The following is a 26,510-nucleotide window of genomic DNA, read 5'->3' as shown; positions in this document are numbered from 1 at the left end:
TCTTAACTTAACTTTAGTTTGTTTGAAATATTCTGTTAATTGACGACAGTTTGAGATCTCTCTTTAGAAGAATGATCAAGCCAACGCCTCAGAAACAATGTAGGCCTATCAGCTCTGGTTTTTTTTTGTCTTAAGACTGCAGTGTTACATGTCATTTATAGCCTATGCACTTGATTCATTTTAGTTTACCTATATAATTTTACTTCTTTGATTGTACCAAAATTTGCCATATAGCCTATTTAAATAAATTGTCAGTAAATGTTAAGCAAATTTATATTACCCTTTAATCACCCGCTCAGAAACCGTCATCACATAAAAAAAATATATATACAGGGTGTTTTTTTAAAAACTTGCATCTTTATTTATGTAAAAACCGCAATAGATAGAAATATGCAGTTTGCGGGAATCATCTATTGACGTAGGGGGCCCAATTGTTTTGAATTCAACGTTACATTCACATTCCCCCCCTTCTTTGAAAAAAACACCCTGTATATATATATATATATTTATAAATAACTTCTATATAGGTTATATAGGTACACAGAGTGTCCCATAAGTACACAAATTTCAGGAATACATTAAATGGGTCAAAATAAAACAAATAGCTTATTCCCTATAGGGGAAATTCGCTAAAATGAAGGATAACAATTTGAAAAACATTTGGTTAACAAGATGTCTGCCATTTTGTTTTTTTCAATTTTAAATTTAGGCCTATATCTTAAAAAAACATTTAAGATATCTTCATGAAATTTAGTATGGGATTTAAAAAATCCAAAAACCCATATGCTGATATGTTACAAAAATCTATATAATTAATACGCCAACACGAAATTTTTCCTTTGAACTAACTCCTCCACTGGCAAAAACTTGAAAACAGGACAATTGCTGTCCCCAGCATTTGAAAAAAATTATACTTACCTACATTAATAAATCTTATATTTTTTGAAAGTTTGGTCTTTGTAGTTCATAAATATAATGTTTTTAAGTCTGAAATTAATTTATATAATTAATTATTACTAGAAGAGAAATTTGGGGACAGGTTTTTGTGTAATGTGGGTCACACACAAAATCCTAAGTTTTGACACAGTTAGCTTGAAAGAATTATGGTAATTATGATTCCATTAGCTTTTTAGGTTACCAAATAACAGTCAAGTGTGAAAAATATAATAGTTTATGAATATATTTGATGTTAAAAGCTCAAATAAAACTGTAATAAATTTGTGGACATGATTTCAGGATCTCTCTTTTTCCTTTATCCAACACACAATACTTATTATAGGTTGTTTTTTTGGTTTTTTCAAATAATGTACTTATAAGTACAATTTCCAATTATAAAACGACCATTTGAATTAGTGGTTTTTATTATATGGCAACAAAAACTTTGTGACCCACCATTACAAGAGTGACCCAAATTACAGCTAATGTAGGTCACGTGACTGACATTACATGTAATGCAGGTAACGTGACTGACATTACACATTGCCTCAAATGCATCACGTGACTGACATTACATGTAATGCAGGTAACGTGACTGACATAACACATTGCCTCAAATGCATCAATAATGGAGATCGTAAGCATTATAAAACTGTTATGTTTTATTTTTAAAATAGATAATAAAATTGAAAGAAAAATTACAGGCAAACTCTTGCAATCTGAAAATAAACAGTTTATCTTCTTTGAGAAATGACATTTCTTTTATTAAAAATGAAAAATTATTTTCTACAATTAATTAACTATGAAGTATCTAGTTTAATACTCATTATTTATTTAATATCAAGCAAAACCAATTTCTTTAGAATGAAAAGGGTAAATAATTTAATTACATGGTATACAAAACAAGAAATTAAAATTTATTGTACTTACTATGAACAAATATCATTATTTTACCATCTTCCCATACGGGAAAACAATTTTATGACCAGTACTGACCAGGATGTGGAAAAAGTATATGGAAATTACAAATAATACTATGATCAATAATTGCATATACCAAAAAGTCAAAGTAAACAGTCTTTGTGCAATAAACACATTAACATTACAAATAAATGAGTATATTTAGACATTGAGTATAAACAGAAAAGTGAATTAAGTAAACTTAAAATACAATTAATTATCTAAATCATGAAATATTTAGTATAATACTCAATATTTATATACTATCAAGACAAATCAATTTCTTCAGGCTGACAATGATAAATACTTTTCAGACTAAATACACAAAGACAAATTAAAATTTATTGTACTTCCTATAAACAAATATCAGTATTTTACTATTATTCCATACAGTAAAAACAATTGTATGACCAGTACTGACCAGGATGTGGACAAATTATATGGAAATTATAAATCATATTACTATGATCAAATTGCATATACCAAAAAGTCAAAGTAAACCGTCTTTGTGCATTAAACACATTAACATTGCAAATAAATAAGTACATTCAGACATAGAGTACAAACAGAAAACTGAATTCAGTAAACCTAAAATACAATGAATAATTGAAATCATGAAATATGCAGTTAAATACTCAAAATTTATATAATATCAAGATAATAGGTTTTTAATAACTATGAACAAATATCAGTATTTTACTATTATTCCTTACGGGAAAACAGTTTTAGGATCAGTACCGGCCAGGATGTGGAAAAATTATATGCAAATTACAAATCATATTACTACGATCAAATTGCATACCAAAAAGTCTTTTTTTTTAAGAATAAACACATTATCATTGCAAATAAATAAAGTACATTTAGACATAGAGTACTATAACAGAAAACTGAATTAAGTAAACCTAAAATCAGTGTACAACAGAGAAATGTACGGTAACTATACTAACTTATGATCAAATTGCACTTAGAACAAAAGTTCAAAGTAAAAAGGTAACACATATGTGGTAACACATTGTCATTGCAAATTAATAAGTGCAGTTAAACATGAGTACATAAAGAAAATAACACACTAAATGTGTAAGCTTAAACTTAAATAAGTGAACCTAAATGCATGGTAAATGCTCATAGTCATAGGATTTCAATCATAAATCAAGTCATAATTATTTATGACCAATGACATCCTTTGATGAAACCGGGTTGATGGTCTTCAATAAATTATGAAATGTTTCATAAATTATGAAATATTTTATAACCTCTATTGCTCTGATGCTCAACAACAGACCACATTTATGTGATAAGATAGATAATATCAAAGTATTGGGAGTATAATAAAGAATGTTACATCCTGTTCATTGATTTTGTAAAAGCTTTTGATATCATAATAAGACCCACACTCTGGGAAACAATGCAGAAAATTGGCATACCCGACAAACAGATAGATTTGACTGAGATGTGTGTGTTGAATATTCCAGAATCAAAAGAGGACGTAGGTAAGGTCACTGAGATTAAAGGAAGCAAATAAGATTGGCCTTAAAATTAGAAATTATAGGTATTGAAATTGGGCTACTTTTTCAAAATTATAATTATTGATCCTCAAAGGTTGCCTCTTTAAATTTGGGTACTTCCGACTGTAAGGTATTATGACTTCTTAACTGAATTTTTTGAGATCTTTAATTGGAATAGAAATGAGACCAATTGCAGCAACTAACTGTAAAAAAAATAAATTATAATTTATAAAACTATAATTCAACCAGTCCTTTATAACTCAGAAACCTGGAAATTGGCAAAAATCATAAAAACAAATTTTTTAGAACAAAATTTGGATTTGAGTGGCCAAGGAGGTAAGGTCAAATTAGTGTCCATAAAGAGAAATTAATACTAAAAAAGCATTTCTTATATTTTCCTAAGGTAAGCCAATTATACTGCTTTTGTAATTTAAATTAGTTGATGGTAACTGAGTCTGAGACGTTAACTGGAAATTGAAATGAAACCATTCTATCATTTTTATAGTTAAAGGTTGGAGAGGGCAATTTTTTTTGAATTTGGTCGTAGTCTATAATACACTTGTCATTAGGTACTGCCCATTTGAATGTCAAGTTGTTACCCATGTTTCTGGCACAGTGTACTTGCAGGCCATCTTCAGTGACGTTTTCCACCACACAAACATAGTATTGATCGCTCCTCCTTCCTTTAAATTTAACAAGCAGCCAATCATTTTCTTTAGGGTCATTAAAAACTGGCATCATATCCTGTTGTGGGTCTACAGTTGTCAACACCTGATTTTCACCTTTGTTTTGCTTTTTACCTTTTGAAGTTTTACCTGGAAAAATCTGTTAAGGAAAATGTAAAGATAGGTTTTAAAACTTGTTAATTGAAAAATGTAAAAAATTATATGCTGATAAAATAGTTTGGGCAAAAACAATACAGTAGTATGTTCTTTACATTTAAGAAATTGCCATTTTATTTTAATTGATTTTCTTCTAGATAATGTTATGAACTCTGTCTGTAGTAATGTTAAAATGTGAATCCATATTTAACAGTGGGTAGCGCATATAAACTGAAATAGACAAATTAGATTGTATACATTGAATCATGATTTATCCTAATATTTACTGTCTGACATTGTTACAATACAGTATATGCAATTAATTTTATATTAAGTAATGAAATAAGTTTGAAAAGGATACTGGGTTTTTCAGTTTTAAATGAGTGTGTCTCCTGTTGAAGTCCGTGGTGCTGACAACAGCTGTCATATTTGCAGGAAAAGCAAGACAGTTCTCTCAAATGGATCAGGTTGTCATGTTTTGAGGACCAAGTCACTTGATGGACTTTAGAACAAGATGGGATTGCTTCCAAAGATAAAGATTTAAGATTTTCTTTTTCATTTAAAATTTCTTCTGACTTAATTTCGATTATATCAATTTTTTTGGTTGCTTCTCTGACTTCTGTTATGAATGTTTCCACGTCAAAAATGTCACTGCCATTCTTTACTCGAAGATCAGCTGACCTCTTCACTGTCCCACCTACGCCATCTGATGCCCCTTTTCCGTGGCCACTGATGGAAAAATTCCATGTCAGGTGCTTTAGGTTCGGCAGGTAGTCTTTAACTTTTGTTATAAAGTACATGTTGAATCTGTTTTTATATTGGGAGGAAGGCCCATCAGACTGCAGATGTAAGATTTCTAATTCTTGTAATTGGTCAAATATTGGTCTCAAATGAGCCCATACGGCGTATGCTCTGTGGTCAGTGTTGGTTGATACTGTACATATTGACTTTATACAATCCTTCCTGTATATGACAACAGTGTGGAGAGACAACTGATTTTTTGAACCACCAAAGTGCATGCTCTGTGGTTCAGTGTAGCCCTTGCAAACGTAATTTTCGGAGAAGTCCATGTGGACTAGGGCCTCTTTTTCTTTCAGGTTCTCTTTTAAAGCTTTTAATTCTGAGAATTGGTGCTTGATTTTAAACACGTGTTCTCTGTACAATAGCATTTTTCTATAGAATATTTCAAGAAAATCTTTCTTAGAGCAAGTCTGCTTAGCTTTTGTGACAACTTTTATAGTTTTGCCATCAGCAATGGTTTTGTTCGATTTCAACCACTGAAAGTAAGTTACGACTTCATCATTCATGACTTCATCCGCTTTATTTTAATTTATTCCAAGGATGGCCTTTAATTTGTCATCACACCTTTGGCACTTGTTAACCATACATGTATTTGAATTGCTCTTACAAACAGATCTTTCTACCAATTCCCCTAATTTGAGATTGGTAACTTTTAAAGTAATGACTTTATCCATCATTAACTTGACGTTACTGCAAATGATGCAAGCGCATGTATTTCTATGTTCTAGTTTTGAAGGTACTACCCAAAAGGGCTTTAACCTACGGAAGGTGTCGACACTCTTTATTTTGTGGGTCGGGTGTTCTTTATTGAACTTTTGTAGTAGTTCATTGTAGGTGCCCATTAGAAGTCTTTTTTGTTTTCTTATTTTGTTGTTTGATTTGAAGTCCTTTTTACCAGGTAACATTTTAGATACATTGTCTTGTAGATAAAACTTTTTTACCATATGAACAGTTATGCTACTCAGTCTTCTAGCAGAAGGTTTCCGCTCAGTCTTTTGGTAAGCTTTTTTGTATCCTTTATATGTAATTAAATTTGAAGCGCCAATTTAAACATGAACGCTTAGGTATTGTCTGTCCAGGGCTTTTGATTGTGTTGACCATCAACTTTTAATCTACAAACTAAAAAACATTGGTATAAGAGAAAAGGTCTTAGGTCTTCTCTCAAACTACTTACTAAATAGAAAACAGCGCACAGTAGTTTACAAACAAAACAAACGGTTTCCGTCTAGATGGGATAGGGTCCATTATGGTGTACCTCAAGGTTCTATTATGGGACCATTGCTATTTCTGATTTTCATTAATGACCTTGATTAAAATATAAGTGGTAGTTTATTTTTGTATGCTGATGATACTAATGTCGTGGTAAAAAACAATGATTTTCAGCAATTAGAAAAATCAATTAAAACAACTGTGGATGAACTAAAAAAATGGTTTTTCAAAAATGGTCTTTTAATGAATGATTCTAAAACCCACTTAATGCACTTTAAAATTAGAAATGGTGAGAAAAACAAGTTGGAGAATTTATCTTGTGGAGAGCTAAAATCAGTCAATACCCACAAGGTTCTAGGAATACACTTTGATTATAAACTAAAATGGGAAAATCATATTCAATATCTGTCCAAAAAGTTGAATTCGTTTAGGTTTGCACTCAGTGTAATTAGTAATACAACATCAATGGATGTATGTAAAATGGTATACCACGCCTACATCGAATCAATAATTAGGTATGGAATAGTACTTTGGGGATGTCAGCCCCAAACTAAAATCCTTTTTAACGCTCAAAAATCAATAGTGAGGACTATGGCTCGAGTTAAAAGAAGAAAAAGCTGCAGATCTTTATTTAAAGATATTGGTATCTTAACACTTACAAATCTTTACATAGTTGAAATTGTTAAACTAATGTTTAATGACATTAAAATTTTTGATGACTGTAAATTCAACCATACCTATCCAACACGACATCAGAACAAATTGAAATTTCCTCGGCATAGGCTTTCATTCTATGAAAACTCTCCAAAATACATGGCAGTAAAAGTTTATAATAAATTGTACAGCATTTTACAAAAAAATAATTCCAAAAACTTAGCCCTTACATCTGTACTTAAACTTCTCTTACAAAAACCATACTACACTGTAGAAGAGTTTTTTAAGGATACTTTTTAAAATGATACGCTGAATGATAAGGTCTTTTCTAGTTATATGAGATATTTTACTTATGTTAACTTTATTATTTTTAGTTTTAGCTTATATTCTGACGACACTCCAATCTTTTGTACCTTGTGCATTATAAGATGTGATGAGTAAATAAAGAATTTGAATTTGAATTTGAATTTGAATTTGGCTCTCTTCAACTCCAGCTGTTCTTCCGTCATTAAACTTCTTCTTTTCCGTTGCCTCTCTCTTGCCTTCATTCTGATTGTTTCTAATTTACTCAAACTAGGGCTTTCATCAGTCTTAGGAACTAGTTTAACTGTAGGAGTGCTACAATCTATCTTACTCTCTTTTAAGCGCTTAGTTATCTTAGGAACTTTAGGACTAGGAACTAAGTCAGTCTCATCATCAGTTTGTATTTTACGTTTATTACACGAGTTAGGTTTATTTACACTAGGGCTACTATCACAGCTTTGAAAGTAACTATGGTCTTCAGGAAAAATATCATTAGGCCTATTATCTTCTTCACTGAATAGGTCAACAGTATCTGGCAGTCCAAAAGAATCCTGGTTGGATTCTAAATGCAATGAACTAGTTATTTCCTGAGATTTTTCCTTTCCTTGGGTTTTGTTTTTTAATTCATTCAGTTTCTGGTATCTTTTTTTTTGGTATTCTCTGTCTCTTTCTCTTTTTTTCACGTTTCTCAGCCTCTACCTTTAATCTTCTTTTGTAAGCCTCTTGGCTCTCTTTCTTTAATTTTGCTTTGAACTCAAGTTCATTATCTTTTTGGTCATTTGCTATTTCTGTATCTTGAGCTGAATCTAAAATTAAATGTGCAAGTTTTTCGTTACCGGTATCAATGTCTGAAATTCCTGTATTTTCAATACTTAAATCTAAATTACAGTTAGATAAACTTTCATCAACATCCAAAATACAGTAAGTTACATCTTGATTTCGAATCACAGTAGAATTTGAGTTGGGAATGAGGCCTTCAATTAAGGAATTCTGCATCAACTCAGTATCATAGTTAAAGTTTTGCAAAATGGTGTCTGACAAAATTAATCCATTATCTGTTTCTACAATTAAATTCAATGAGTTTTCTGTATTAAATGAACTAATTCCTTCGATATTGTTTTGCAAGTTAACATCCTCGGAAAGAATTACTTCTGTGTTTTCTGTAATTAAATTAGAGTGTCCTGGGTCTAAGTACTTTGGATCTGAGTGTTCTTGAAAACTATTATTGTCCATTTTTGTTGTCGTTTTTGTTTCTGTAACCAAAACATAAGAACATATAAAACGACCGCTATAAAACTCCAAAGAGGAGACCAACGGGAAATTAGATAGGGGGGAAGTAGGGAGAGGGGGGAGGGGGAGGGGCGAGTCGGGTAGTTGGGGGTAGGTATCTCTAAAACTATGGAAAAATGGACCTAGGGGAAAGTAGATAGGGGAGAAGTGCGGGGGGAAGGGAGTAGGGTAGTACAGTAGGGGCCACGTAAGGAGAGAAAAGGTTCGGCAGGTAGCTGGGCCGTCCGCTGGCCCTAATCCTATATTTTCAAAACATCGCTATTGTTGCGAAGCCGGGGGCAGCCTACCCCCGGATTCCAGCGGTCATTGCCCATGGGGAAATATGCAGGCCTGTCTTAGTCATCATAGGCTCTGCGTGGTTTTGGGGATGGTGATCTGTTAGACAATCCGGGGGGGCTTTGGCCCCCGGCTTCGCAACAATAGCGATGTTTTGAAAACATAGGATTAGGGCCAGCGGACAGCTCAGCTACCTGCTGAACCTTTTCTCTCCTTACGTGGCCCCTACTGTAGGGTAAGGGGGGAAGTGCGACCGCCGTGAGAAAATGTTATTTATTTTCTTACTATTTAGGAAGTAAGGAAGTGGGAAATCAATCAAAAATGCCCTAAACAGTGGAGCCCTAATAATCCGAAATTACGGAATACAAAGTGTAATAATTGCATAAGAATCCCGCCGTCAAACCGCGATCGGTAAATACGCGAGATTGCATTTCACGGTCGTTCGCTTCCATAGCAACGTTATTCCAGTCGTTTATCCGCGATCGGGAAATAAGCGTAACCAAAATTCACGGCTGTTTAATTTTTTGCGAAGTTCCGTCGTTTACCTGCGCTGTGCTTGTAACAGTTATTGAGGTTAGTGATGTGCGATACGTATCGTATCGGGATATCGCGATACACAAGAGACGATACGATATTTCGATACGATATTTTGAAAACTATACATATCGTATCGCCAAAAACGATATTAGATCACGTATCGGCACATAGAGGGCCGATATTTAAAGTAATTAGAACCAGGATAATTTTTACAGTATTTAGTTGCCTGTTATTTTATTTTTTACTACTTTGGTCGATACAATGCGATACGTATCGTTTTCGATATTTAGGGGCGATACGATACGGACGATACGATACACACCTTCGATCCTTATCGTATCGCCGTATCGCGATACTCGGCCATATCGTACATTACAAATTGAGGTTGGAAAAAAGCCAAAAATGAGAAAAAATAACCTTGAGTAAGCAAAGATTTACCTAAAAATTAAGAAAAGAATTATTCTTTTCTTAAAAGAACTAAATAAGAAAACCGATATCATGAAATGTGAAACGGTTAATGAGTATATCACCCCGTCTCTATAGCTCATTAAAAATCCATGGACCAATATTTTTTTATAAAGCGCGGCTAAATGTTTTGCCGAATCTTAAATCTGTCGAAAAATCGTCAGTGTGGAATTAAATTTTCTACAACTTTCGTATTTAACTTTTTTCGTCATATCTTATAGGTTTCTTACAAAACGCGTTCGAAGTGGAAGAATTGAAAAAGTGTAATTTTTGAAGTCCAAGAAACTGCATTAAAATTTAAGAAATGTCACGTTTTTTAATTTTTCCTTGCGTTTTCTCGTCAAGAGCCTCAATTCAAGTATAGAGTTTAGGGGTGTCCGTTAACGGGATGTGCAAAATACTCAATATCAATCCCCCGTTCAGCTTTTAATATATAAGTAAAAGAAGAAGATTTGCAAAGTTACGCACACTCTTTCCCGCGATCGGTAAAACAATCCCGCTCTTTCCATTTCCTGATGAACAGCATCAACATTATAGTCTCAGATTAAATGGATTTTCGGATTACCGAGTTTCAGACTTTCGGGGCTCCACTGTATCATATGTCGTGTAGGCTATTACTAGATGCCTACACCCAGCCAACTAGTTGTTATTACTGTAGTTAATTTATAAAAAAAATAAAACCGAAAATGTAAAAATCTGTGTTAAATATTGAATTAACTAAACAGGAAGCTTAGGATACGTTTTAGATTGGAAATTATTGGCATTTAAATACCCACTGACTTTGTTTAATTTTATTAACAAAGTCAGAAAATGGCAATTTTTAGGACTGGGAATCGTTGAATTCCAACGTTGTTTCATTCAGTGGAACTTAAAAAAAAACTTTAAAACTACTTCCGTTTGTTGATTCAAATACGTTTTACAAATTTTCAGCTGGATCCATTAACTAACATCACAACAGAGGTGTCAGCAATTTGTTAATTACAGTAATGCATAATATTAGTAACGCTGTGTTACCTTTTGATTTTATCGTCTGCTAATGATAGGTCACATCAGACTGAGCGAGGTTCGTAATTTTCTCGCTAATCTCGCAGCCAAACTCTGGCCGCCCAGATTGTCATATAGTCTCCACAATCGGAATATTTATCGTAAAGAAAATAAATATAAGCAATCACCAATCATATCGTGGGTTACTGGAAAAAAAAAATTCTCGACATTGAAAACTCATAAGAGAAGTAATTTGGGTCACAAAATGTACGAAAAGTAATGCTGGTCACACCTCAGATCCTCAGATTTTGTGACCGACATTAGCGTGACCGATATTAGCATTTTTACTCTCGTCATTGACTAAAACGAAACATGGTGGCATAGTTCCCTTCGCAAGCTATTATGTTTGATTTAATATTTGTTTTACTTATATTTTCTTAGTTTTCAATAACTTATTCACCTTATTGTCACAGTTATCAAGGGTACCGAGCATTACGCAAAAACTTAACGCTAACAAAACAGGTTTTAAAAAACGACTTACCTGTTAACCTGCAAAGCCTGGAGTCACATCGCGTCTGACCTACCACACCCACATCTAACAAGGAACTGAGAGAGGGCGAAGTCTTGTTCCACCCGAAGTCGAGAAGGTTCAATGACCCGAAGAGAACCGGTCCCAACCCTCGAACCCAGCATTACGTTCCCGGCTGGGGACGCGACTTTTAACGCCCGCTATTGCCGTTATATTTAATTAAAAAGTCCGTTTGATGTATTTTTATAATCTTTTAACATTATTCATCAATTTAAAACCAAATATTACAACAATATCGTCTTAATACTACTGAAGAGGTAGGGTTATTGTATCCAACTTCTAATCTTGGGGACAGGGTGTTTTCATTAAATGTAGACAACATGAACTTTTTAAACACACTTTTCTTTATTAAATACAACAAAAACAAATACAAATTACACATTTTTATATAAAGTAAAGTATGATAAATTATTTAAAACCATTAGAAGTAAGAAATACATGACAGAAGAGAGATAATTAGCTGGGGACAGCAATTGTCCTGTTTTCAAGTTTTTGCCCCCACCATTTCTCTACCGAATGTGACCATTCATGTCTCATTTGAAAGAGCGTGTCACGTAGATTTGCAAACTGACCTTAATTAATTTTCAAAAAGTCCCTCGGGCTCTGCCCAGGTGGCTTTTAAAGTTCTCATGTTATCCTTATGAAGAAAATATTTGTTTACATTATGATCAGCTGGATAATATTTAAGCTGCAATTAAAGGAAAGGCGTGATACAAACATTAAATTTTACTGACTATGTGATAATTGCAGAGGAAACTCATCTAAGGCTAAATGAAACTGGTACGTCAAGGACATTAATCTGTTTCCATAAAAGTCAAGTGATTTTTTAAGAATATGATTACATCTAAAACCCCTTTACTAAAACTTTCATTGAAGGATTTAATTATTGTTCACAGTTAAGGGAAACAAAAACCTATCTGAACAACATCAAGCCAAACAGCTTTCCTTAATTTACGTTCCTACTAAAGAGATGGTTGCTGATTCTTTAACAAAGGCACTTGACAGTGAAAAATTCAGAGACTGCATTAAGTTCCAGGGATTCCACAAATAAGGAGGGTGTTGAAATATGATTTGTGAGAATAGTTCATTTTGGTATCACATGTGTTCTGTATAAGTTAGTTGTCATGGATACCAGATGTTGTTTTGTGAAAAGTTATGTTGTGTTTTGTATTAAGTAAAACTTGTGCCTAATACACCTTTCTCTTTATCATTCTACACAATTTAAGTCTATTTACACAATTAACACAATTTATTTCCTTTTACAACAAGTGTGAACTCACCAAAATGTATAAGATCATTGCGCGCAGAGTAGCGTCATAACGAAACGTTCTTTACTTTCTGGATAGCCCTCGTATATGTGAATTTGAACGGATGGTGTTATTGGCCTCTGGGGACCTCAAAACAAAAAAAAATTAATCGGCCCCGGGTCTAGGTCTTACGATGAGACCTACGGTAAAAGCTTATTCCCTATATGGCAAATTTGCTAAAATGGCAAAATAGTTAGTTGAAAATGCAAATAAACACTCCCGAGTACTCTAAGATATGGTTTTCTGCTGTATAATGTAGTTTCAAAGGCTGAATTTAAGGGTTTGTGAGACAAAAAAGTAATAGCCTTTACTTTATGCTCTTCAGTCTAGAGCATATTAAACAAGTGTGAAGAGGTGAGTTTTTATACTGAATCACATAAATAATATCTATATAAATAAAATTAGAGTTTTGTCTGTACATTGCTCAGAATTATATGTTTTTAGGTTATTTTTACGTTTTATACATTAAAGAAGCAGAAACAAGTCTTATATCTATTTCTGTCTGTCTGTCTGTCTGTCTGTCTTTCTGTAACACTCAAGATGGCATTTTATGCAATCTTCTCCATGAAAACGAGAGTACCTATCAAGATCCAAGTAATTTTAATGTATTCACTGGATTGGGGAGAGTGTCTTTAGCCATTAAAACATGGCCTCACTACTTTGTAAATAAAATTACAGACGTTCAAAAATGCGGTTTTGTGCGATTTTTGCCAAGTTTTCGGTCAATTTTTATCACATAATCATCTATGAAATAACGAACAGCTGTTCGGATCAAGATTATTTTTTCTAGCTGTCACTGATATGTTTACAAATGTTGTTTACAAATACCGCAATCATTTCCGATTACGTTTTGAAAGCAAATCCCAAACAAAGTGACATTAAAAACGTTTTTCTTACATAACTGGTTTAATTAATCGCAAGTGCAATATTATAGTGTAAATGAAATTAAATAACTAGGCATCATCCAGGTCAGGAACCAGAGATTATTTGTGTATGAAATTGTTCTTGAGTTTTGATAACCAGAAAGAACCCCTTGAATCAGTGTTGTATAGGACTGGGACACTTATAATGATCGTTGACAATAGATTACAAACAAGGTTTCCACTCACTGACGGCGCTTCAATGGCGATTGTGTAAAGTGTAAAGTAAAAAAATCACAACTGCAGTGGGTGATTGTAAGTAATAGAGGTATACGGATGATGCTAAACTCGCTTTTCCAATGTGTCACTTTCTGTTTCTACTCACCGTGTGATGCAATCGCTGGACCATACAGCCAATAGGCCCATAGCCCATCTCTTGGGTACGTACGTCTACCTATTTATTCATAACAACCTTTTCGATGACGATCCTTGATACCTGTACTTTTTCATGGAATCCATGGCCTGCCTACTTGAGAAATAAAGTTACAAATGTCCAAAAACCCAACGCATTTTGTCATTTTTGTCACATTCAACTGACTACTATAAGATCCCCGTGCGTAGAACGGGCACACAGCTAGTGTCTAAATAAAACAATAATCTTAAAATAAAACTATAAATTTGGAACTCTAATTCAGTCACATATAAAATTATATACCATAACTTATTTGTTATATGTGGAAATCATCTCCATTTTCAATTTTACCGTGTTTAATTAAGTAGTAAAGCCAATTTCTCTGGGTAGACTTTCCTTAAATTTAAGTAACAATCATTTCCATACAGATGATCAATCAATATTGAAAATATCTACCATAAAGTTCAATAACAAGCTCATGATAATATTTTACATCTCAGCTGTTGACCAGCATTGTTGCGAGTTGCAAATATTATGCGCTCTCTGGTTGCGACATGCTTGTCATTAGATCGCAGAATGTCAAACAATAGGATCGTCCTTGGATAGTAGAATAGATGGAAAAACATAAAAGAATGATGTCACATGTATTTAAACGTTTTTTGACAGTTGCATTGAAATAATAATACAAATATGTTTATTTTCGGGCCATTTGTTTGGATCATCGTTAAAATTTTATAATCCGTGGGATCGCCAAACATCAATTTTGGGATTTGTAGCCAAACCTGTCGCCACAAACAACTATGAAAAATCAGGCATCTATAGAATTAACTGTAACAACTGTCCAAAGTACTACATCGGCCAAACTGGAAGAAACAAAGATTTTAAGAACATATACCTAAAAGATCACAAAATCAGCAATCCAGTTATACCGAACATTTAATATCGGAATCAAACAACTACACATCTATTGATAAGAACATGGAAATAAATGAAGTATTACCAAAAAGTTTTAAGCTTGATGTTAAAGAAGAATTCACCATCTACAAAGCTAAAAAACTCGACCCATTTAACATTTTAAATTATCAGACTTCTTTCCATTCTTTGATACATATATTGACAAGCTACAAATCAAACAAGTATTAAATAAGAAGAACAAAACAAACTGAAATACAGGTGGCACTGGAGATATGAAGACACATTATGATTCAGTCACTTTTATTTAGTCAGTTACAGTGATAAGATAGTGCTGGCCAGCCTTTACAGTTTTAACCAGTTTTATGGCTTTCTATTCCATTTTTCAGTGAATTTCCCTATTAGCCCAGTCAATAAAGGGACAAAATAGTGCTTTGTCGGAAGTAATTAGTGAAAGGCTGATTTTTTCATGGATGTTAGTAGATCATATAAGGAACATTTTCTAAAAAGTCCCCGCCCCTCCCCCTCTTGCTTTCCCCCCTACACCCTTTTAAGTGTATTTGTGTAATCTTTTATCAATTTATCAATATCTCAGAAACAAACAGCAATAGAATAAATTTTGTTTCGCCATTTCAATCCTTAAAATATTCTCTACAAAAAACGTTATAAGAGTGTAATCGATATACTCAGTAGTTTTCTTGTAATTTAAGTTTAAATGTAAATTTCTTCACTTTTAAATTTCAACCTTCGTGTGTTAAGTTGATTTGTATTGAAATGAGACGAGATAGAAAAAAAAGTTTAATATAAAAAGTTGGCGTATTTCTTAATCTTTAAATTGATATAGGTTTTACGTATTTTAATTGGAGCCAGTTGACAGAATCAGTCCGAAAACGGGAGGCGGCGTCGGGCGCAAGAGCGCTCGCGGCGCGGATCCGCGAGAATAGTTAGTCAAGTCAACCTGTGTTTTTAGGGAGGGGAAATTAGTAAAAAGCTGATTTTTTGCCCATCGACTACTACCATTTAGAAAAGAGTTTAGACAAAAGTCCCCGCCCCTACCCCTCTTGCTTCCCCCCCTGTGCCCCCCTAAACATATAAAGTGTAAGGGTTTCGTAAATCACGTTTTTCTCGATTGTTAAACGACATATTAAATTGCAATTAGTTTTATTGTCTTTGTTATAAAATTTCCTACAATCATGTTCAGTTAACTTTCGTTGTAGCTGTTATCTTTTGTTCATTATTTGTATACAAATGTAAAGATTTATATATTTTTGAACATATCATTTTATTTTTGTTGCCTTAACTTTTTCCTTGGATCATTGTAATACTGTGTGCCATTGCGGCATAGGAAATAACATTTTGGGTTAGAACACGATCACTTTTTAGCCAATATCTACTCAGATGAAATTCCAACCATTCCACCCCAATTAATCAAGATTGCTTCTTAACCTTCCAGAGGCCGCATCACGGAAGTAACCTCCAGGGATGTTTTATTTTACACGATTATATTATTTTGAGTGGTGTCGGCAGTGTGATTGTCACTGTACCTCACGCACCTCATTCCTAGAATCGGGTGAAGGTCAAAACTCACCCCTACTATTTTATATTTGTTAGTTTTGTTCAGTTTTGTAAGAGGCTGGAAGTAGCTTCCGTGTGCGCCCTGCCGATTCTCGTACAGCCTTGAGGCAACTTCCGTGTGCGACCTCTAGTGTAGTGTGTGCGTTGATTATTGAGTGTAAATAATAATTTTTTTACGATTCATGACATTATTTAATAAATATATAGTTTTTAAACAATGAGTGAAGAAGTTAAATTTCAAACTGCAACACTCTTAGCCAGTGCTGAAAGGAAGATTCACAAACGACGTATGTACAGAGTAATTTAGTATTAAGATACCCATTATATTAATTTACTTAAAACATCAGGTATTGTGAGTGCTATTATCTAGAACCGCATTATAGGACATTGTGGTGAAAATTAAAATGAACTTCTTGAATATATTCTTGTAAAAGATTTCTTCATATACTTTTATGTTAGAACATTAGATAGAATAGTAGTTTAATTTTATATTTATATTTATAAAATGTAATTAAGTTATTTTATAATTAAGAGTTCACTAAACACATTTTTGATGTTTAAAATTAAAAATAAAACTTAATTTTTGCACTAAAATACAAATTTTACTTCATAAATGTTTGCTTTTATTGACCTGGAAGTAACCTCCAGGTGCGCCCTCTCCCGTTTTAAAAACCAATGCTGCGCCCTCTGAAAGGTTAACATGGAACTTAATGTTTCAGTGTGTTGGAACTGACCGCAACATCCCTGACATTGTCCTAGATACAAGAATAAACACACTTTTCCGTCTACTCAGGTTTTATCACAAAGACTTTGAAACTATATCAATAAAAGCAGAAAGTGAGTTTTCAGAAAAGTTGAACCAGATATTTGAAACATATCTGCCAATTCTGCAATATTCTAGCAATATTTTTGGCAACATTACTACTTTCAATTTACCAAAGGTATGTAGCATACTATTCTTTTTTACATTAGGTTAATTCTTAAGCTAAAATATTTCAAACACATTTCAGGCAAGAGTTTCAAAACACTAGCATTTCTTACCAAAGAGTAAGATTTTAGAGTTCATGCATAAACAAAGATTAATAAATTCAACATGTACAGTTTATTTTTACTTTATGTTCAAAATGCTATCATTCAAAACTCCTAGTCAGAATTGTCTTTAAACACATTTTTATTAACTTTACACTTAAAATATAAGAATAATAATTCATGTCCTGACAACACCTTATTGCAAGATATTTTGTTGACGTTTTATCAGGAGTATTTATACCACTTGACATATTTTATGGTTTGTTTTCAGAGTGCCAGTAGCGTATTTTTGGAAGCTATGCAGATACTACAGTGTTTTCAAGACAAGGAAGGTGTCATGGGTGGAGCTTTACTATACCAAAACAAGTTAGTTAAATTTTGTTTTTTAATACTGGATCCCTCAAGTTGTCTTGCCATCACATTAATTGATTGAAAATTTTAGTTCTACAACATAATCTTCTACAACTGTTTTAATCACTGTAGAAGGTATTGCCTCCAAATAGATTTCTTGAAAGAAATGCAACTTGTTTAAGAAGAAGGACAAGACAGACAACCTATTAAGGAGCAAAAGTGATTAGGTACAAATTTTTGTAATAAAAAAAAATTGGCCTAAACTTGCTATTAATTTGGAACTTAAAGCTGTGTAATTTTACGAGGCAACCAGAAAATGACATCTGAAAATTTCATAGTGGTATCTGAAAACATGATAAACAAACCAAAGTAGACAATGTACTTGCATGTCTGGCTCAGTCTTCATGTTTTGATATCTATCAGGCACACAGGGCCGATTTTGACCCTGTCAGCGTCCTAGGCAAAACGAAAAAAGGCCCCGTTTGCAATAGATTATACAGGGTGGCTGAAAAGTAACTTGCACTCCCCCCCCTTAACTTTTGACCCTTTTGAGATATTTGAAATTGGTTTGCGGCAAACTTCTTAGAAATGAGGGGCTACAATAATTATGGTCAATTTTGAAAATTTTGCCCTTAGGGGTTGTGGGGGTAGGGGGTAGCTCAAAATTTTCAAATGACAAGTATAGTCGAGTTTGGTATCATTTTACAGGTCTTGACGAAACATAACAATTGACATAAAGAAAACCAAAATCGGCCCACTAATAACAAAATGGCGCCCTAAAACGTTTCAAATCCATATAACCATGAGGGTTGCTGAAAATTAACTTGCACCCCCTTTAACTTTTTTACTATTTGAGATATTTGAAATCGGTTTGCGGCAACTTGTTTGGATATGAAGGGCCACAATAGTATAGTCAGTTTTGAAAATTTTGCCCTTAGGGGGTAGCGGGGGTAGGGGGTAGCTCAAAATTTTCAAATAGCAAGTATAGTCTAGAGTATAGAGTTTGGTATCATTTTGCAGGTCTAGACAAATCATAACAATTAACATAAAGAAAATACAAATTGGACCATAAATAAACAAAATGGCAGTTCAAAATTACCTTTAATGACCATTGTCTTAATCATTTTTAGCTGCAATGCTTTATGTTAATTGTTATGTTTCGTCAAGACCTGCAAAATGATACCAAACTCGACTATACTTGCTATTTGAAAATTTTGAGCTACCCCCTACTTCCGCTACCCCTAAGGGCAACATTTTCAAAACTGACCATAATTATTGTAGCCCTTCATATCCAAACAAGTTGCTGCAAACCGATTTCAAATATCTCAAATAGTAAAAAAGTTAAAGGGGGTGCAAGTTACTTTTCAGCCATCCTGTATATACAACAGAGTGTCCACAGACCGGGAATTATGCATGAATTTTTTTTTTATTGGGAATTATGCGCGAATTGTGTATTTCTACCTGGAATTATCAATTTAAACGCGATCGCGCATGACAACTGTGACATTTCTGTGACCGTAAGATACAATAAAATGTCTACACACGGCCACGAGGGATGATCAGAATATTGCTGCGATCGCGGAAGATGATGATGATCTCCACACGACTGCAGAATATGATAAACATTTTGCCGTAATTGCAAGAGACGATCACGATGTCTACAGGACCGCTGCAGATACAATAATCATGTCTAGAAGGCCATAAGGGATGATCAGAATTATGAAGCGATCAAGCAAGACGTTGATAATGTTTCACACAACCGCGGGAAAAGGTCAGAATTTTGCCTCATTCGCGCAAGACGATGGTGATCTTCACACGACCGCGGGACTCCGGGGATAATTACCACTTTGCCGCAATCGCATGAGACGATTACTATGTCCACACAACTGCGGGAGACGATATAATCATGTCTTCACGGCTGCGAAGTATGATCAAAATTTTATCGCGTTTGTGCAAGACAATGTTAATGTCCACACGATCGGGGGAAAAGATCTGAATTTTGCCTCATTCCTTGTAAACGATGATAATCTACTCAACACCACAGGACATTTTCATATTTTGCCACGATCTTATGTCTTATGTCTTAAGACGATAATTATGTGTACACTACCGCGGAAAATTGTCAGAATTTTGCCGTGATCGCGAGAGATGATGATGATGTTTACATGACCATGAGGGATTATCAGAAGTTTGTCACAATAGCATTCAAATACAACCACATTTTTTTTATTTTCAAATTTTTTGGGGCCTCCCCCAGTGGCGTAACAGATTTTTACGGGCCTCCCTACAAACTTATTTTTTGGGCCCCCCTCTTATGAGTTATTTTTGGACCAACCTGTACAATGATTAAACAGATTAATCATAAATAGAGTAGTAAATAAATTATAGGTTATGTTCCTTAAAAGGGTGTGTTAAGTATTTCAGTCATGGTTTGATGAAAGAGTTACATCACTACATCATTATATCAATAACAGGGTTTGTAAATAGTTTTTAAATAAAATTAAAAATACCTTAATCAGTATCAGAATGTTTATATCAAGGAGAATTTACATTTAATTTATCACACATGTTATCCATTTTTACTATCCTGATAATTCGACTAATTGATTAATTACAAGGCAAAAATGTGGTTCGGATTCCACTATAAACTGCATGTCCCTTAGTTGCCATTGGCTATATTGGCTATTAATTAACAGCTGTATCTAAGGAATATGTCGGCCTTAGTCACTATCATTGACTATATATACCTACAGAAGACATCCCAGGCTTATGGACCGGTAGTAGTGTGAGCCAGGTCTCGGGAGCAAGTAGTTGATGTAAGGTGCCGGTAGGCGCGCGATAGTAGGCTATCTGCGCTCTCTCTCGCACATTCCCCCCTCCCCCCGCGGCCTACTCTGCATCGCTCTCACTTGTACATTCCTTCTCTCTTTGTCTCGCTTCCCCACCGACCACGTGTGCACGTGACTGACACTGCTACACTGCTACGCTACACTACAAACTACATTACAACTGCTTGGACAATGAATACAAGCTGGCGCTCGTCAAACCCTACGTTAATGTAGGCCTAGCTCACGATGATAATATTAGCATGTGTGTTGCGCGATTATGTGGTACGGGAACATATGATATGATGTGAACGAGTACTCTAATAAATAAAGGCACAATTAATATGTTGCGCAAACATATTGAGTAATCGTGATATTTTCAGTAAGTTAATTGATTTGAGTTTGGTTAAGATATACAAACTTCAATTTAAAATAACAGCTTAAAACCTCTAAAAATTAGACAAACATTGTCATACAGCAATAAATCATAATGAAAAAACCTACTCTTGTTAGCTTCTGCTAGTTATCATTGGCTACCGGAACGTGCTGTTTCAAAACAGATGCATTTTGGTGATAATAAAATTATAACTGCCATACATGTTACCGTAATTATAAATAAATCATTTTTAAACCGATAAAACACTTAAATCCTACTATACTGTATATACAGGGTGCCCTATAAGTAAACAGCCAAACTCCGGGAAATGGTTCTATGGGTCAACAAAAAAAGAAAATCAAGAGTACATTTTTTCCAAAATCGCTTCGTTAACATCTAGTTAACGAAGCGATTTTGGAAAAAATGTACCATTTTGTATTTTTACATAAACATTTTTATTTTTGGACTTTTTCAACCGATCGTTATTAAACTTGGTATGTAAGTTAAGGTAGAAGAGCCCCGTGTTAAAAAATACAACTTGTGTGTCAACAAGTGTTGATTCAACTTAAAATTTCAAAATGGCGGCCATTTTAATTGTTTAAACTTATATGTCTAAAATGAGCCGTTTTGTTCATTATATGATTTATTGCTGTATGACAATGTTTGTTTTATTTTTAGAGTTTGTTAGATCTCATTTTAAATATTGAGGTTTGTATATATTAACCAAACTCAAATCAATTGCAGAACATACCTAAAATATCATGATTACTTAATATGTTTGCTCAACATTGTTATCTTCATTTTTTGAGGTGTTGCCTTCCGGATAATTTTAAACGAGATATAAGGAACATCTACCGAAATCTTCCATCCACAAACCCAATTCCGTATTTAGATCATTTGACTAATTATAACCACGACGTCTCAAATATTGACAAAACCATCGATGTATTGCATTTTTTATAAAAATAGAAGTCGTTTTCTAGATACAATTGAAGCGTTTGACATTTTCATCGCCGGCAAAAATCCTCAACACGTTCTCAACAAAAAAACGTCGTTTGAGTCAGCCATAATTTTCAAAGCTGCCTCATTCATAGAAAGATTATCAGAAGGCAATGGAGCTGATAACAATACGAGGGGTAGGAGGGGAGGGGAAGGACACGGCGACGGTCGGTCTTGACCTACACCCTGTACCTGCAGCCGTGCCATAATCATTAGTGTTTTGTTTGTTCAAATGTTTGTTTGGGTCCGTGTTTATGTTTTGACGACTTCTTGACGACCTCCTAGTATAGGAGCAACAATTCGTCTTAGGCTTGACAATGACACCTTGGGTGTCGAAACCGGTTACTAAGCAGACGACCAATGGATTACGTTGGCACAAAAAAGTATTTAACCTCTAGGATATACTGTTGTTTTATTGATGTAAAAGTACAAATGGAGACAGTAATGTTTAATGTTGTTTTCATGCGTTTGTTATACAATTAATTACCACACATATTGGATTAACTGAGAACTCAAATGCAAATAAAGGGAGCTCAACTTTTATTTAATTAATTAAAGCATTACCCTTAATTAATATAAGTACTCGTTCACATCATAAAATATGTCCCCATACTACATAATCGCGCAACACACATGCATTAATGTTATACTAGTGTACCTGTTGCTCGAATTCAAGCTATTGTTAAGTATTACAGGCGTTATTTTTAACAGTCTTAATTTCTGATGACTTTTAAAGATTCAACTCAAAGATTATGGAAATACTCAAGATGTACATAACAGATCGATATAATCAACATTTTTTTGTAAATACCGTATCTTATTGAGCGGAGCGAGCGAAGCTCTTATACGTCGACTCTTATGCATTTCGTAATACGCAAACTCCTCCTAGACGGCTGAATCAATCGTTTTCAAATTTTGCATCGTGATAAAGACCATATCGGTGAGTGCCAACATCTATATAGCGTTAAAAAAGTCTCTCAGGAATCCGCCCCACTGGGTCTCAAAGTTTCAATGTAATCCTAATGGAAGCAGACACATAAACAAAAACATATGATCAGCTGTTGACTTTTGAATGCAGTAGATAAAGAAATAGCTAATAGCATTACTCCACAGATATTAGAACAGAAACGGTATGGATCATAAATATAATCAAATGACGACACTAGATTAAGGTCCGTGACGTAGGAAGTGGTGAAGGAAGTAGTAAAGGTGAACAGTCTGGAGCGTGGAAACTGTTTATGACGATTAGATTTAGGTATCTGCATTCCTAAAATTCTATGGGAAGGCCGGAAAACGGGTCCGCGACGTAGGAAGTGGTGAAGGAAGTAGTTAAGGCGAGCTGTCCGGAGTGTGGGAACTGTTTATGACGATTAGATTAAGGTATCTGCATTCCTAAAATTATATGGGAAGGGAGGAAAACGGGTCCGCGACGTAGGAAGTGGTGAAGGAAGTAGTCAAGGCGAGCTGTTCGGGGTATGGGATCTGTTTATGACCATTGGATTAAGGTATTTGCAATCCTAAAATGCTATAGGAAGGGAGGAAAACAGGTCCGCGACGTAGGAGGTGGTGAAGGGAAAACTGTTTATGACGATTAGATTAAGGTATCTACAAACCTAAAATGCTATGGGAAGGGAGGAAAACAGGTCCGTGACGTAGGAACTGGTGAATGAAGTAGTAAAGGCGAGTTGTCCGGAGTGTGGGTTCTGTTTATGACCAATAGATTAAGGTATTTTCAATCCAATAATGCTAAGGGAAGGGAGGTAAACAGGTCCGTGACGTAAGAAGTGGTGAATGAAGTAGTAAATGCGAGCTCTCCGGAGTGTGGGGACTGTTTGTGGCAATTAGATTAACGTATCTAAAATACCAAAATGCTATGAAAAGTGGTGAAAACAGGTCCACGATGTAGGAAGTGGCTTAGGAAGTAGTAAATTATGAGCATAGTGTGAGAACCGTCTATGGCAGTTAGATTAATGTATCTTCAATCCTAAAATGCTATGAGAAGGGAAGGAAACAGGCCTCAGGACGTAGGAAGTGGTGATGGAGGTAGTAAAGGCTGACAGTGCAGAGTGGGGGAACCATTTGGGCAGTTAGATAAATGTATATAATACTTAAATGCTATGAGAAGGGAAGGAAACAGGTCTATGACGTAGGAAATTGTGAAGGAAGTAGTAAGGCTTGCAGTGCAGAGTGTGGGAACTGTCTTTGGCAATTACATTAATGTATCTGCAATCCTAAAATGCTATGGGAAGAGAGGGAAACAGGTCCACGACGTAGGGGGTGGTGAAGGAAGTAGCTAGTAAAGGTGAGCAGTGTTGAGTGTGGGAATGGATTAATGTATCTGCAATGCTAAAATGCTGTGGGAAGAGACTGTAGACTGTAGGTTAAAATGATTACGAAGCACGAATCGATAGGTACATATTTCGATACATGTAATTGTTTACAATAGAAATTTAAAACTGAGTTGACAACAGCAGATTTTTACTCCATAGAGGCTAAAAAAGATTTTTACTCCCTAAAGAGTAAAAATGCTACTTTAGAACCGCAACGCATGCATTAAAAAAACGACTGTTTTTACTGCAGTATGACAAAAACAATATAATATGAACCCTTGACTCCGCTCAATTTTGTGGATGCCTCTGCGAACGCCACCTAGTCATATTTCAAAAGCTGATCTTGTTTTTTAATGTTTTCTACAAATATATGTGTCTGTTAGCGCGATAACTCGAGCAAAAATGATCCGATTTTGATGAAATTTGGTATAAACGTGTAAACCTACATTTATTCAAACGAGTTCGCGAACCAGCATGATCGAACTACGGGAACAGGGTTTTATGGGGTAAAAATGGGGTTTTCTCATTTTTTGCCCTGAAAACATAAAGTTTTGCAATTTCTTTCCAAACCATTTTGTAGAGCTCAAAAATACAAATAATTTAGTACATTGAAGCATTTTTGGTTACGGCAAAAATCGCAAAATAGTGTAAATTTAAAATTACCATGCTATTCTTATCAATTTTAGGCCCTTGCTTATTTATTATTTACGTTAATGACATTTGCAATAGTACAAAAATGAGTATTTTTCAATATGCAGATGACACTGCTCTCATCTGCAAAGGCATAACCGACGAGCCGATGCATCTCATTATCACCAAAGAGCTTCAATCGCTTCAGAACTGTTTTTCAGTAAATGGGCTTTCAATGAATATGTCAAAGACACAATTAATACAGTTTTCACCCTCTAGTTTAAGTTCAAATATTTCAGTAAATTGTAACTCGTCTCTTATTCACACTGAAAACTCTGTAGACTACCTTGGAATAGCTCTTGATTCAAATCTTAATTGGCACCAACAAATTAAAAATGTTTCAAAATGACTAGTCTCTGCCACATTTGTTATTCGTGTAATTAGATATACCACAAATTTAGAAACACAATTAATGACATATCACGCTTATTTTTCTTCTATTATGAACTATGGATTAATTGTTTGGGGATCTTCCTGTCAGGCTAAAAAATATTTACTCTTCAAAAAAGAGCTATCAGACTGATCGCAAGAGTTCCTAAGACTGCACACTGTAAAGACTTGTTCATATTATTTAAAATTTTAACCTTATACAGTTCATATATTTATCAACTCGCTTTAATGGTGAAGGGTGATATGAGGGGGTCAGAAGCCAAGGGGTACAAGTGACATTTTAAAAAATTTTGAGTTAAGTACAGATTTGGATAGAAGATTCAAAAATAAATTTGGTGGTAAAGAGATACAAGTGAAACCTCTGTATAGTGCTGCTCTCTGGTGGAGAAACTAAACAACAGCTGAATGTCTTGTCAGCTGTTTTCAAACATTTGGTGGCCAAGGGGTATAGGTGGCACTTATACCTGTTGTGCTCCAAAGTTGTAGGTTATTATTGAGTGTTGTTTTGTAACAGTGTGTTTCCTCTACCCTTCTCATTTAGTAATATAACTTACTATTAGTTATTTTTCAAGATTATTAAAGGAAGATAAGATTATTAAGTCTGTATGGTAATTTATCCAGTGAATATTTTAAGTTTTAATTATGAGTGATTCAGATCCAGATGATCCACTTCCTAACCTCTTTGGTGGTAAGTGCCAATTTTACACCATTATTTAGTGTTTTGTATGAGAATAGATAATTTTAATGACTAGGAAAATACTTAAATAACCAATTAACTAAATGATTCATTACCTTTATGTAAATCTTGTGTACATTATAAAACAGAATATTGTTATGGCACAACTCTGACTACAGCATAACCTCAATCCATTTCAGGGTATTTTTAAGACCCTTATAGACCAAGTAGTTTTTAAACAAGTAGGCCTAGAATTAATTATTATTTTTTGGCAAAATATTTTACTAAATGTAAACAGATCTGTCCCAGAATGGGTATTTGCCCATGTATTTCCAAAGATAACTAAAAAGTGCGCATTTAGTTATGCATAGGCTTAAAGTTTATAATAGACTTAACAGCCAATAATAATAATAATATTATGATACCATAGCCATATTTTATTCTTATG

At 34.2% G+C, this 26,510-nt stretch overlaps 1 protein-coding gene across 2 annotated transcripts in view; it reads left to right on the top strand.

The window, feature by feature from the left end:
- Positions 1-26,510, top strand: part of LOC128987130 (uncharacterized) — a 139,399-nt gene that overhangs the window by 10,601 nt on the left and 102,288 nt on the right. For both annotated transcript variants that reach the window (XM_054407849.1, XM_054407848.1), the window contains exons 3-4: positions 17,116-17,337; positions 17,697-17,791. In XM_054407849.1, coding sequence (XP_054263824.1) covers positions 17,116-17,337; positions 17,697-17,791 — 317 coding nt within the window. The remainder of the gene's footprint in view (positions 1-17,115; positions 17,338-17,696; positions 17,792-26,510) is intronic.

Source organism: Macrosteles quadrilineatus, unplaced genomic scaffold, assembly GCF_028750875.1.
Source record: "Macrosteles quadrilineatus isolate MER2022 unplaced genomic scaffold, UCM_ALF_1.0 Scaffold_2__2_contigs__length_208266976, whole genome shotgun sequence".
NCBI lineage: Eukaryota > Metazoa > Arthropoda > Insecta > Hemiptera > Cicadellidae > Macrosteles > Macrosteles quadrilineatus.
The sequence above is the reverse complement of the archived record's forward strand: the minus strand, read 5'-3'. Positions and strand labels throughout refer to the sequence as shown.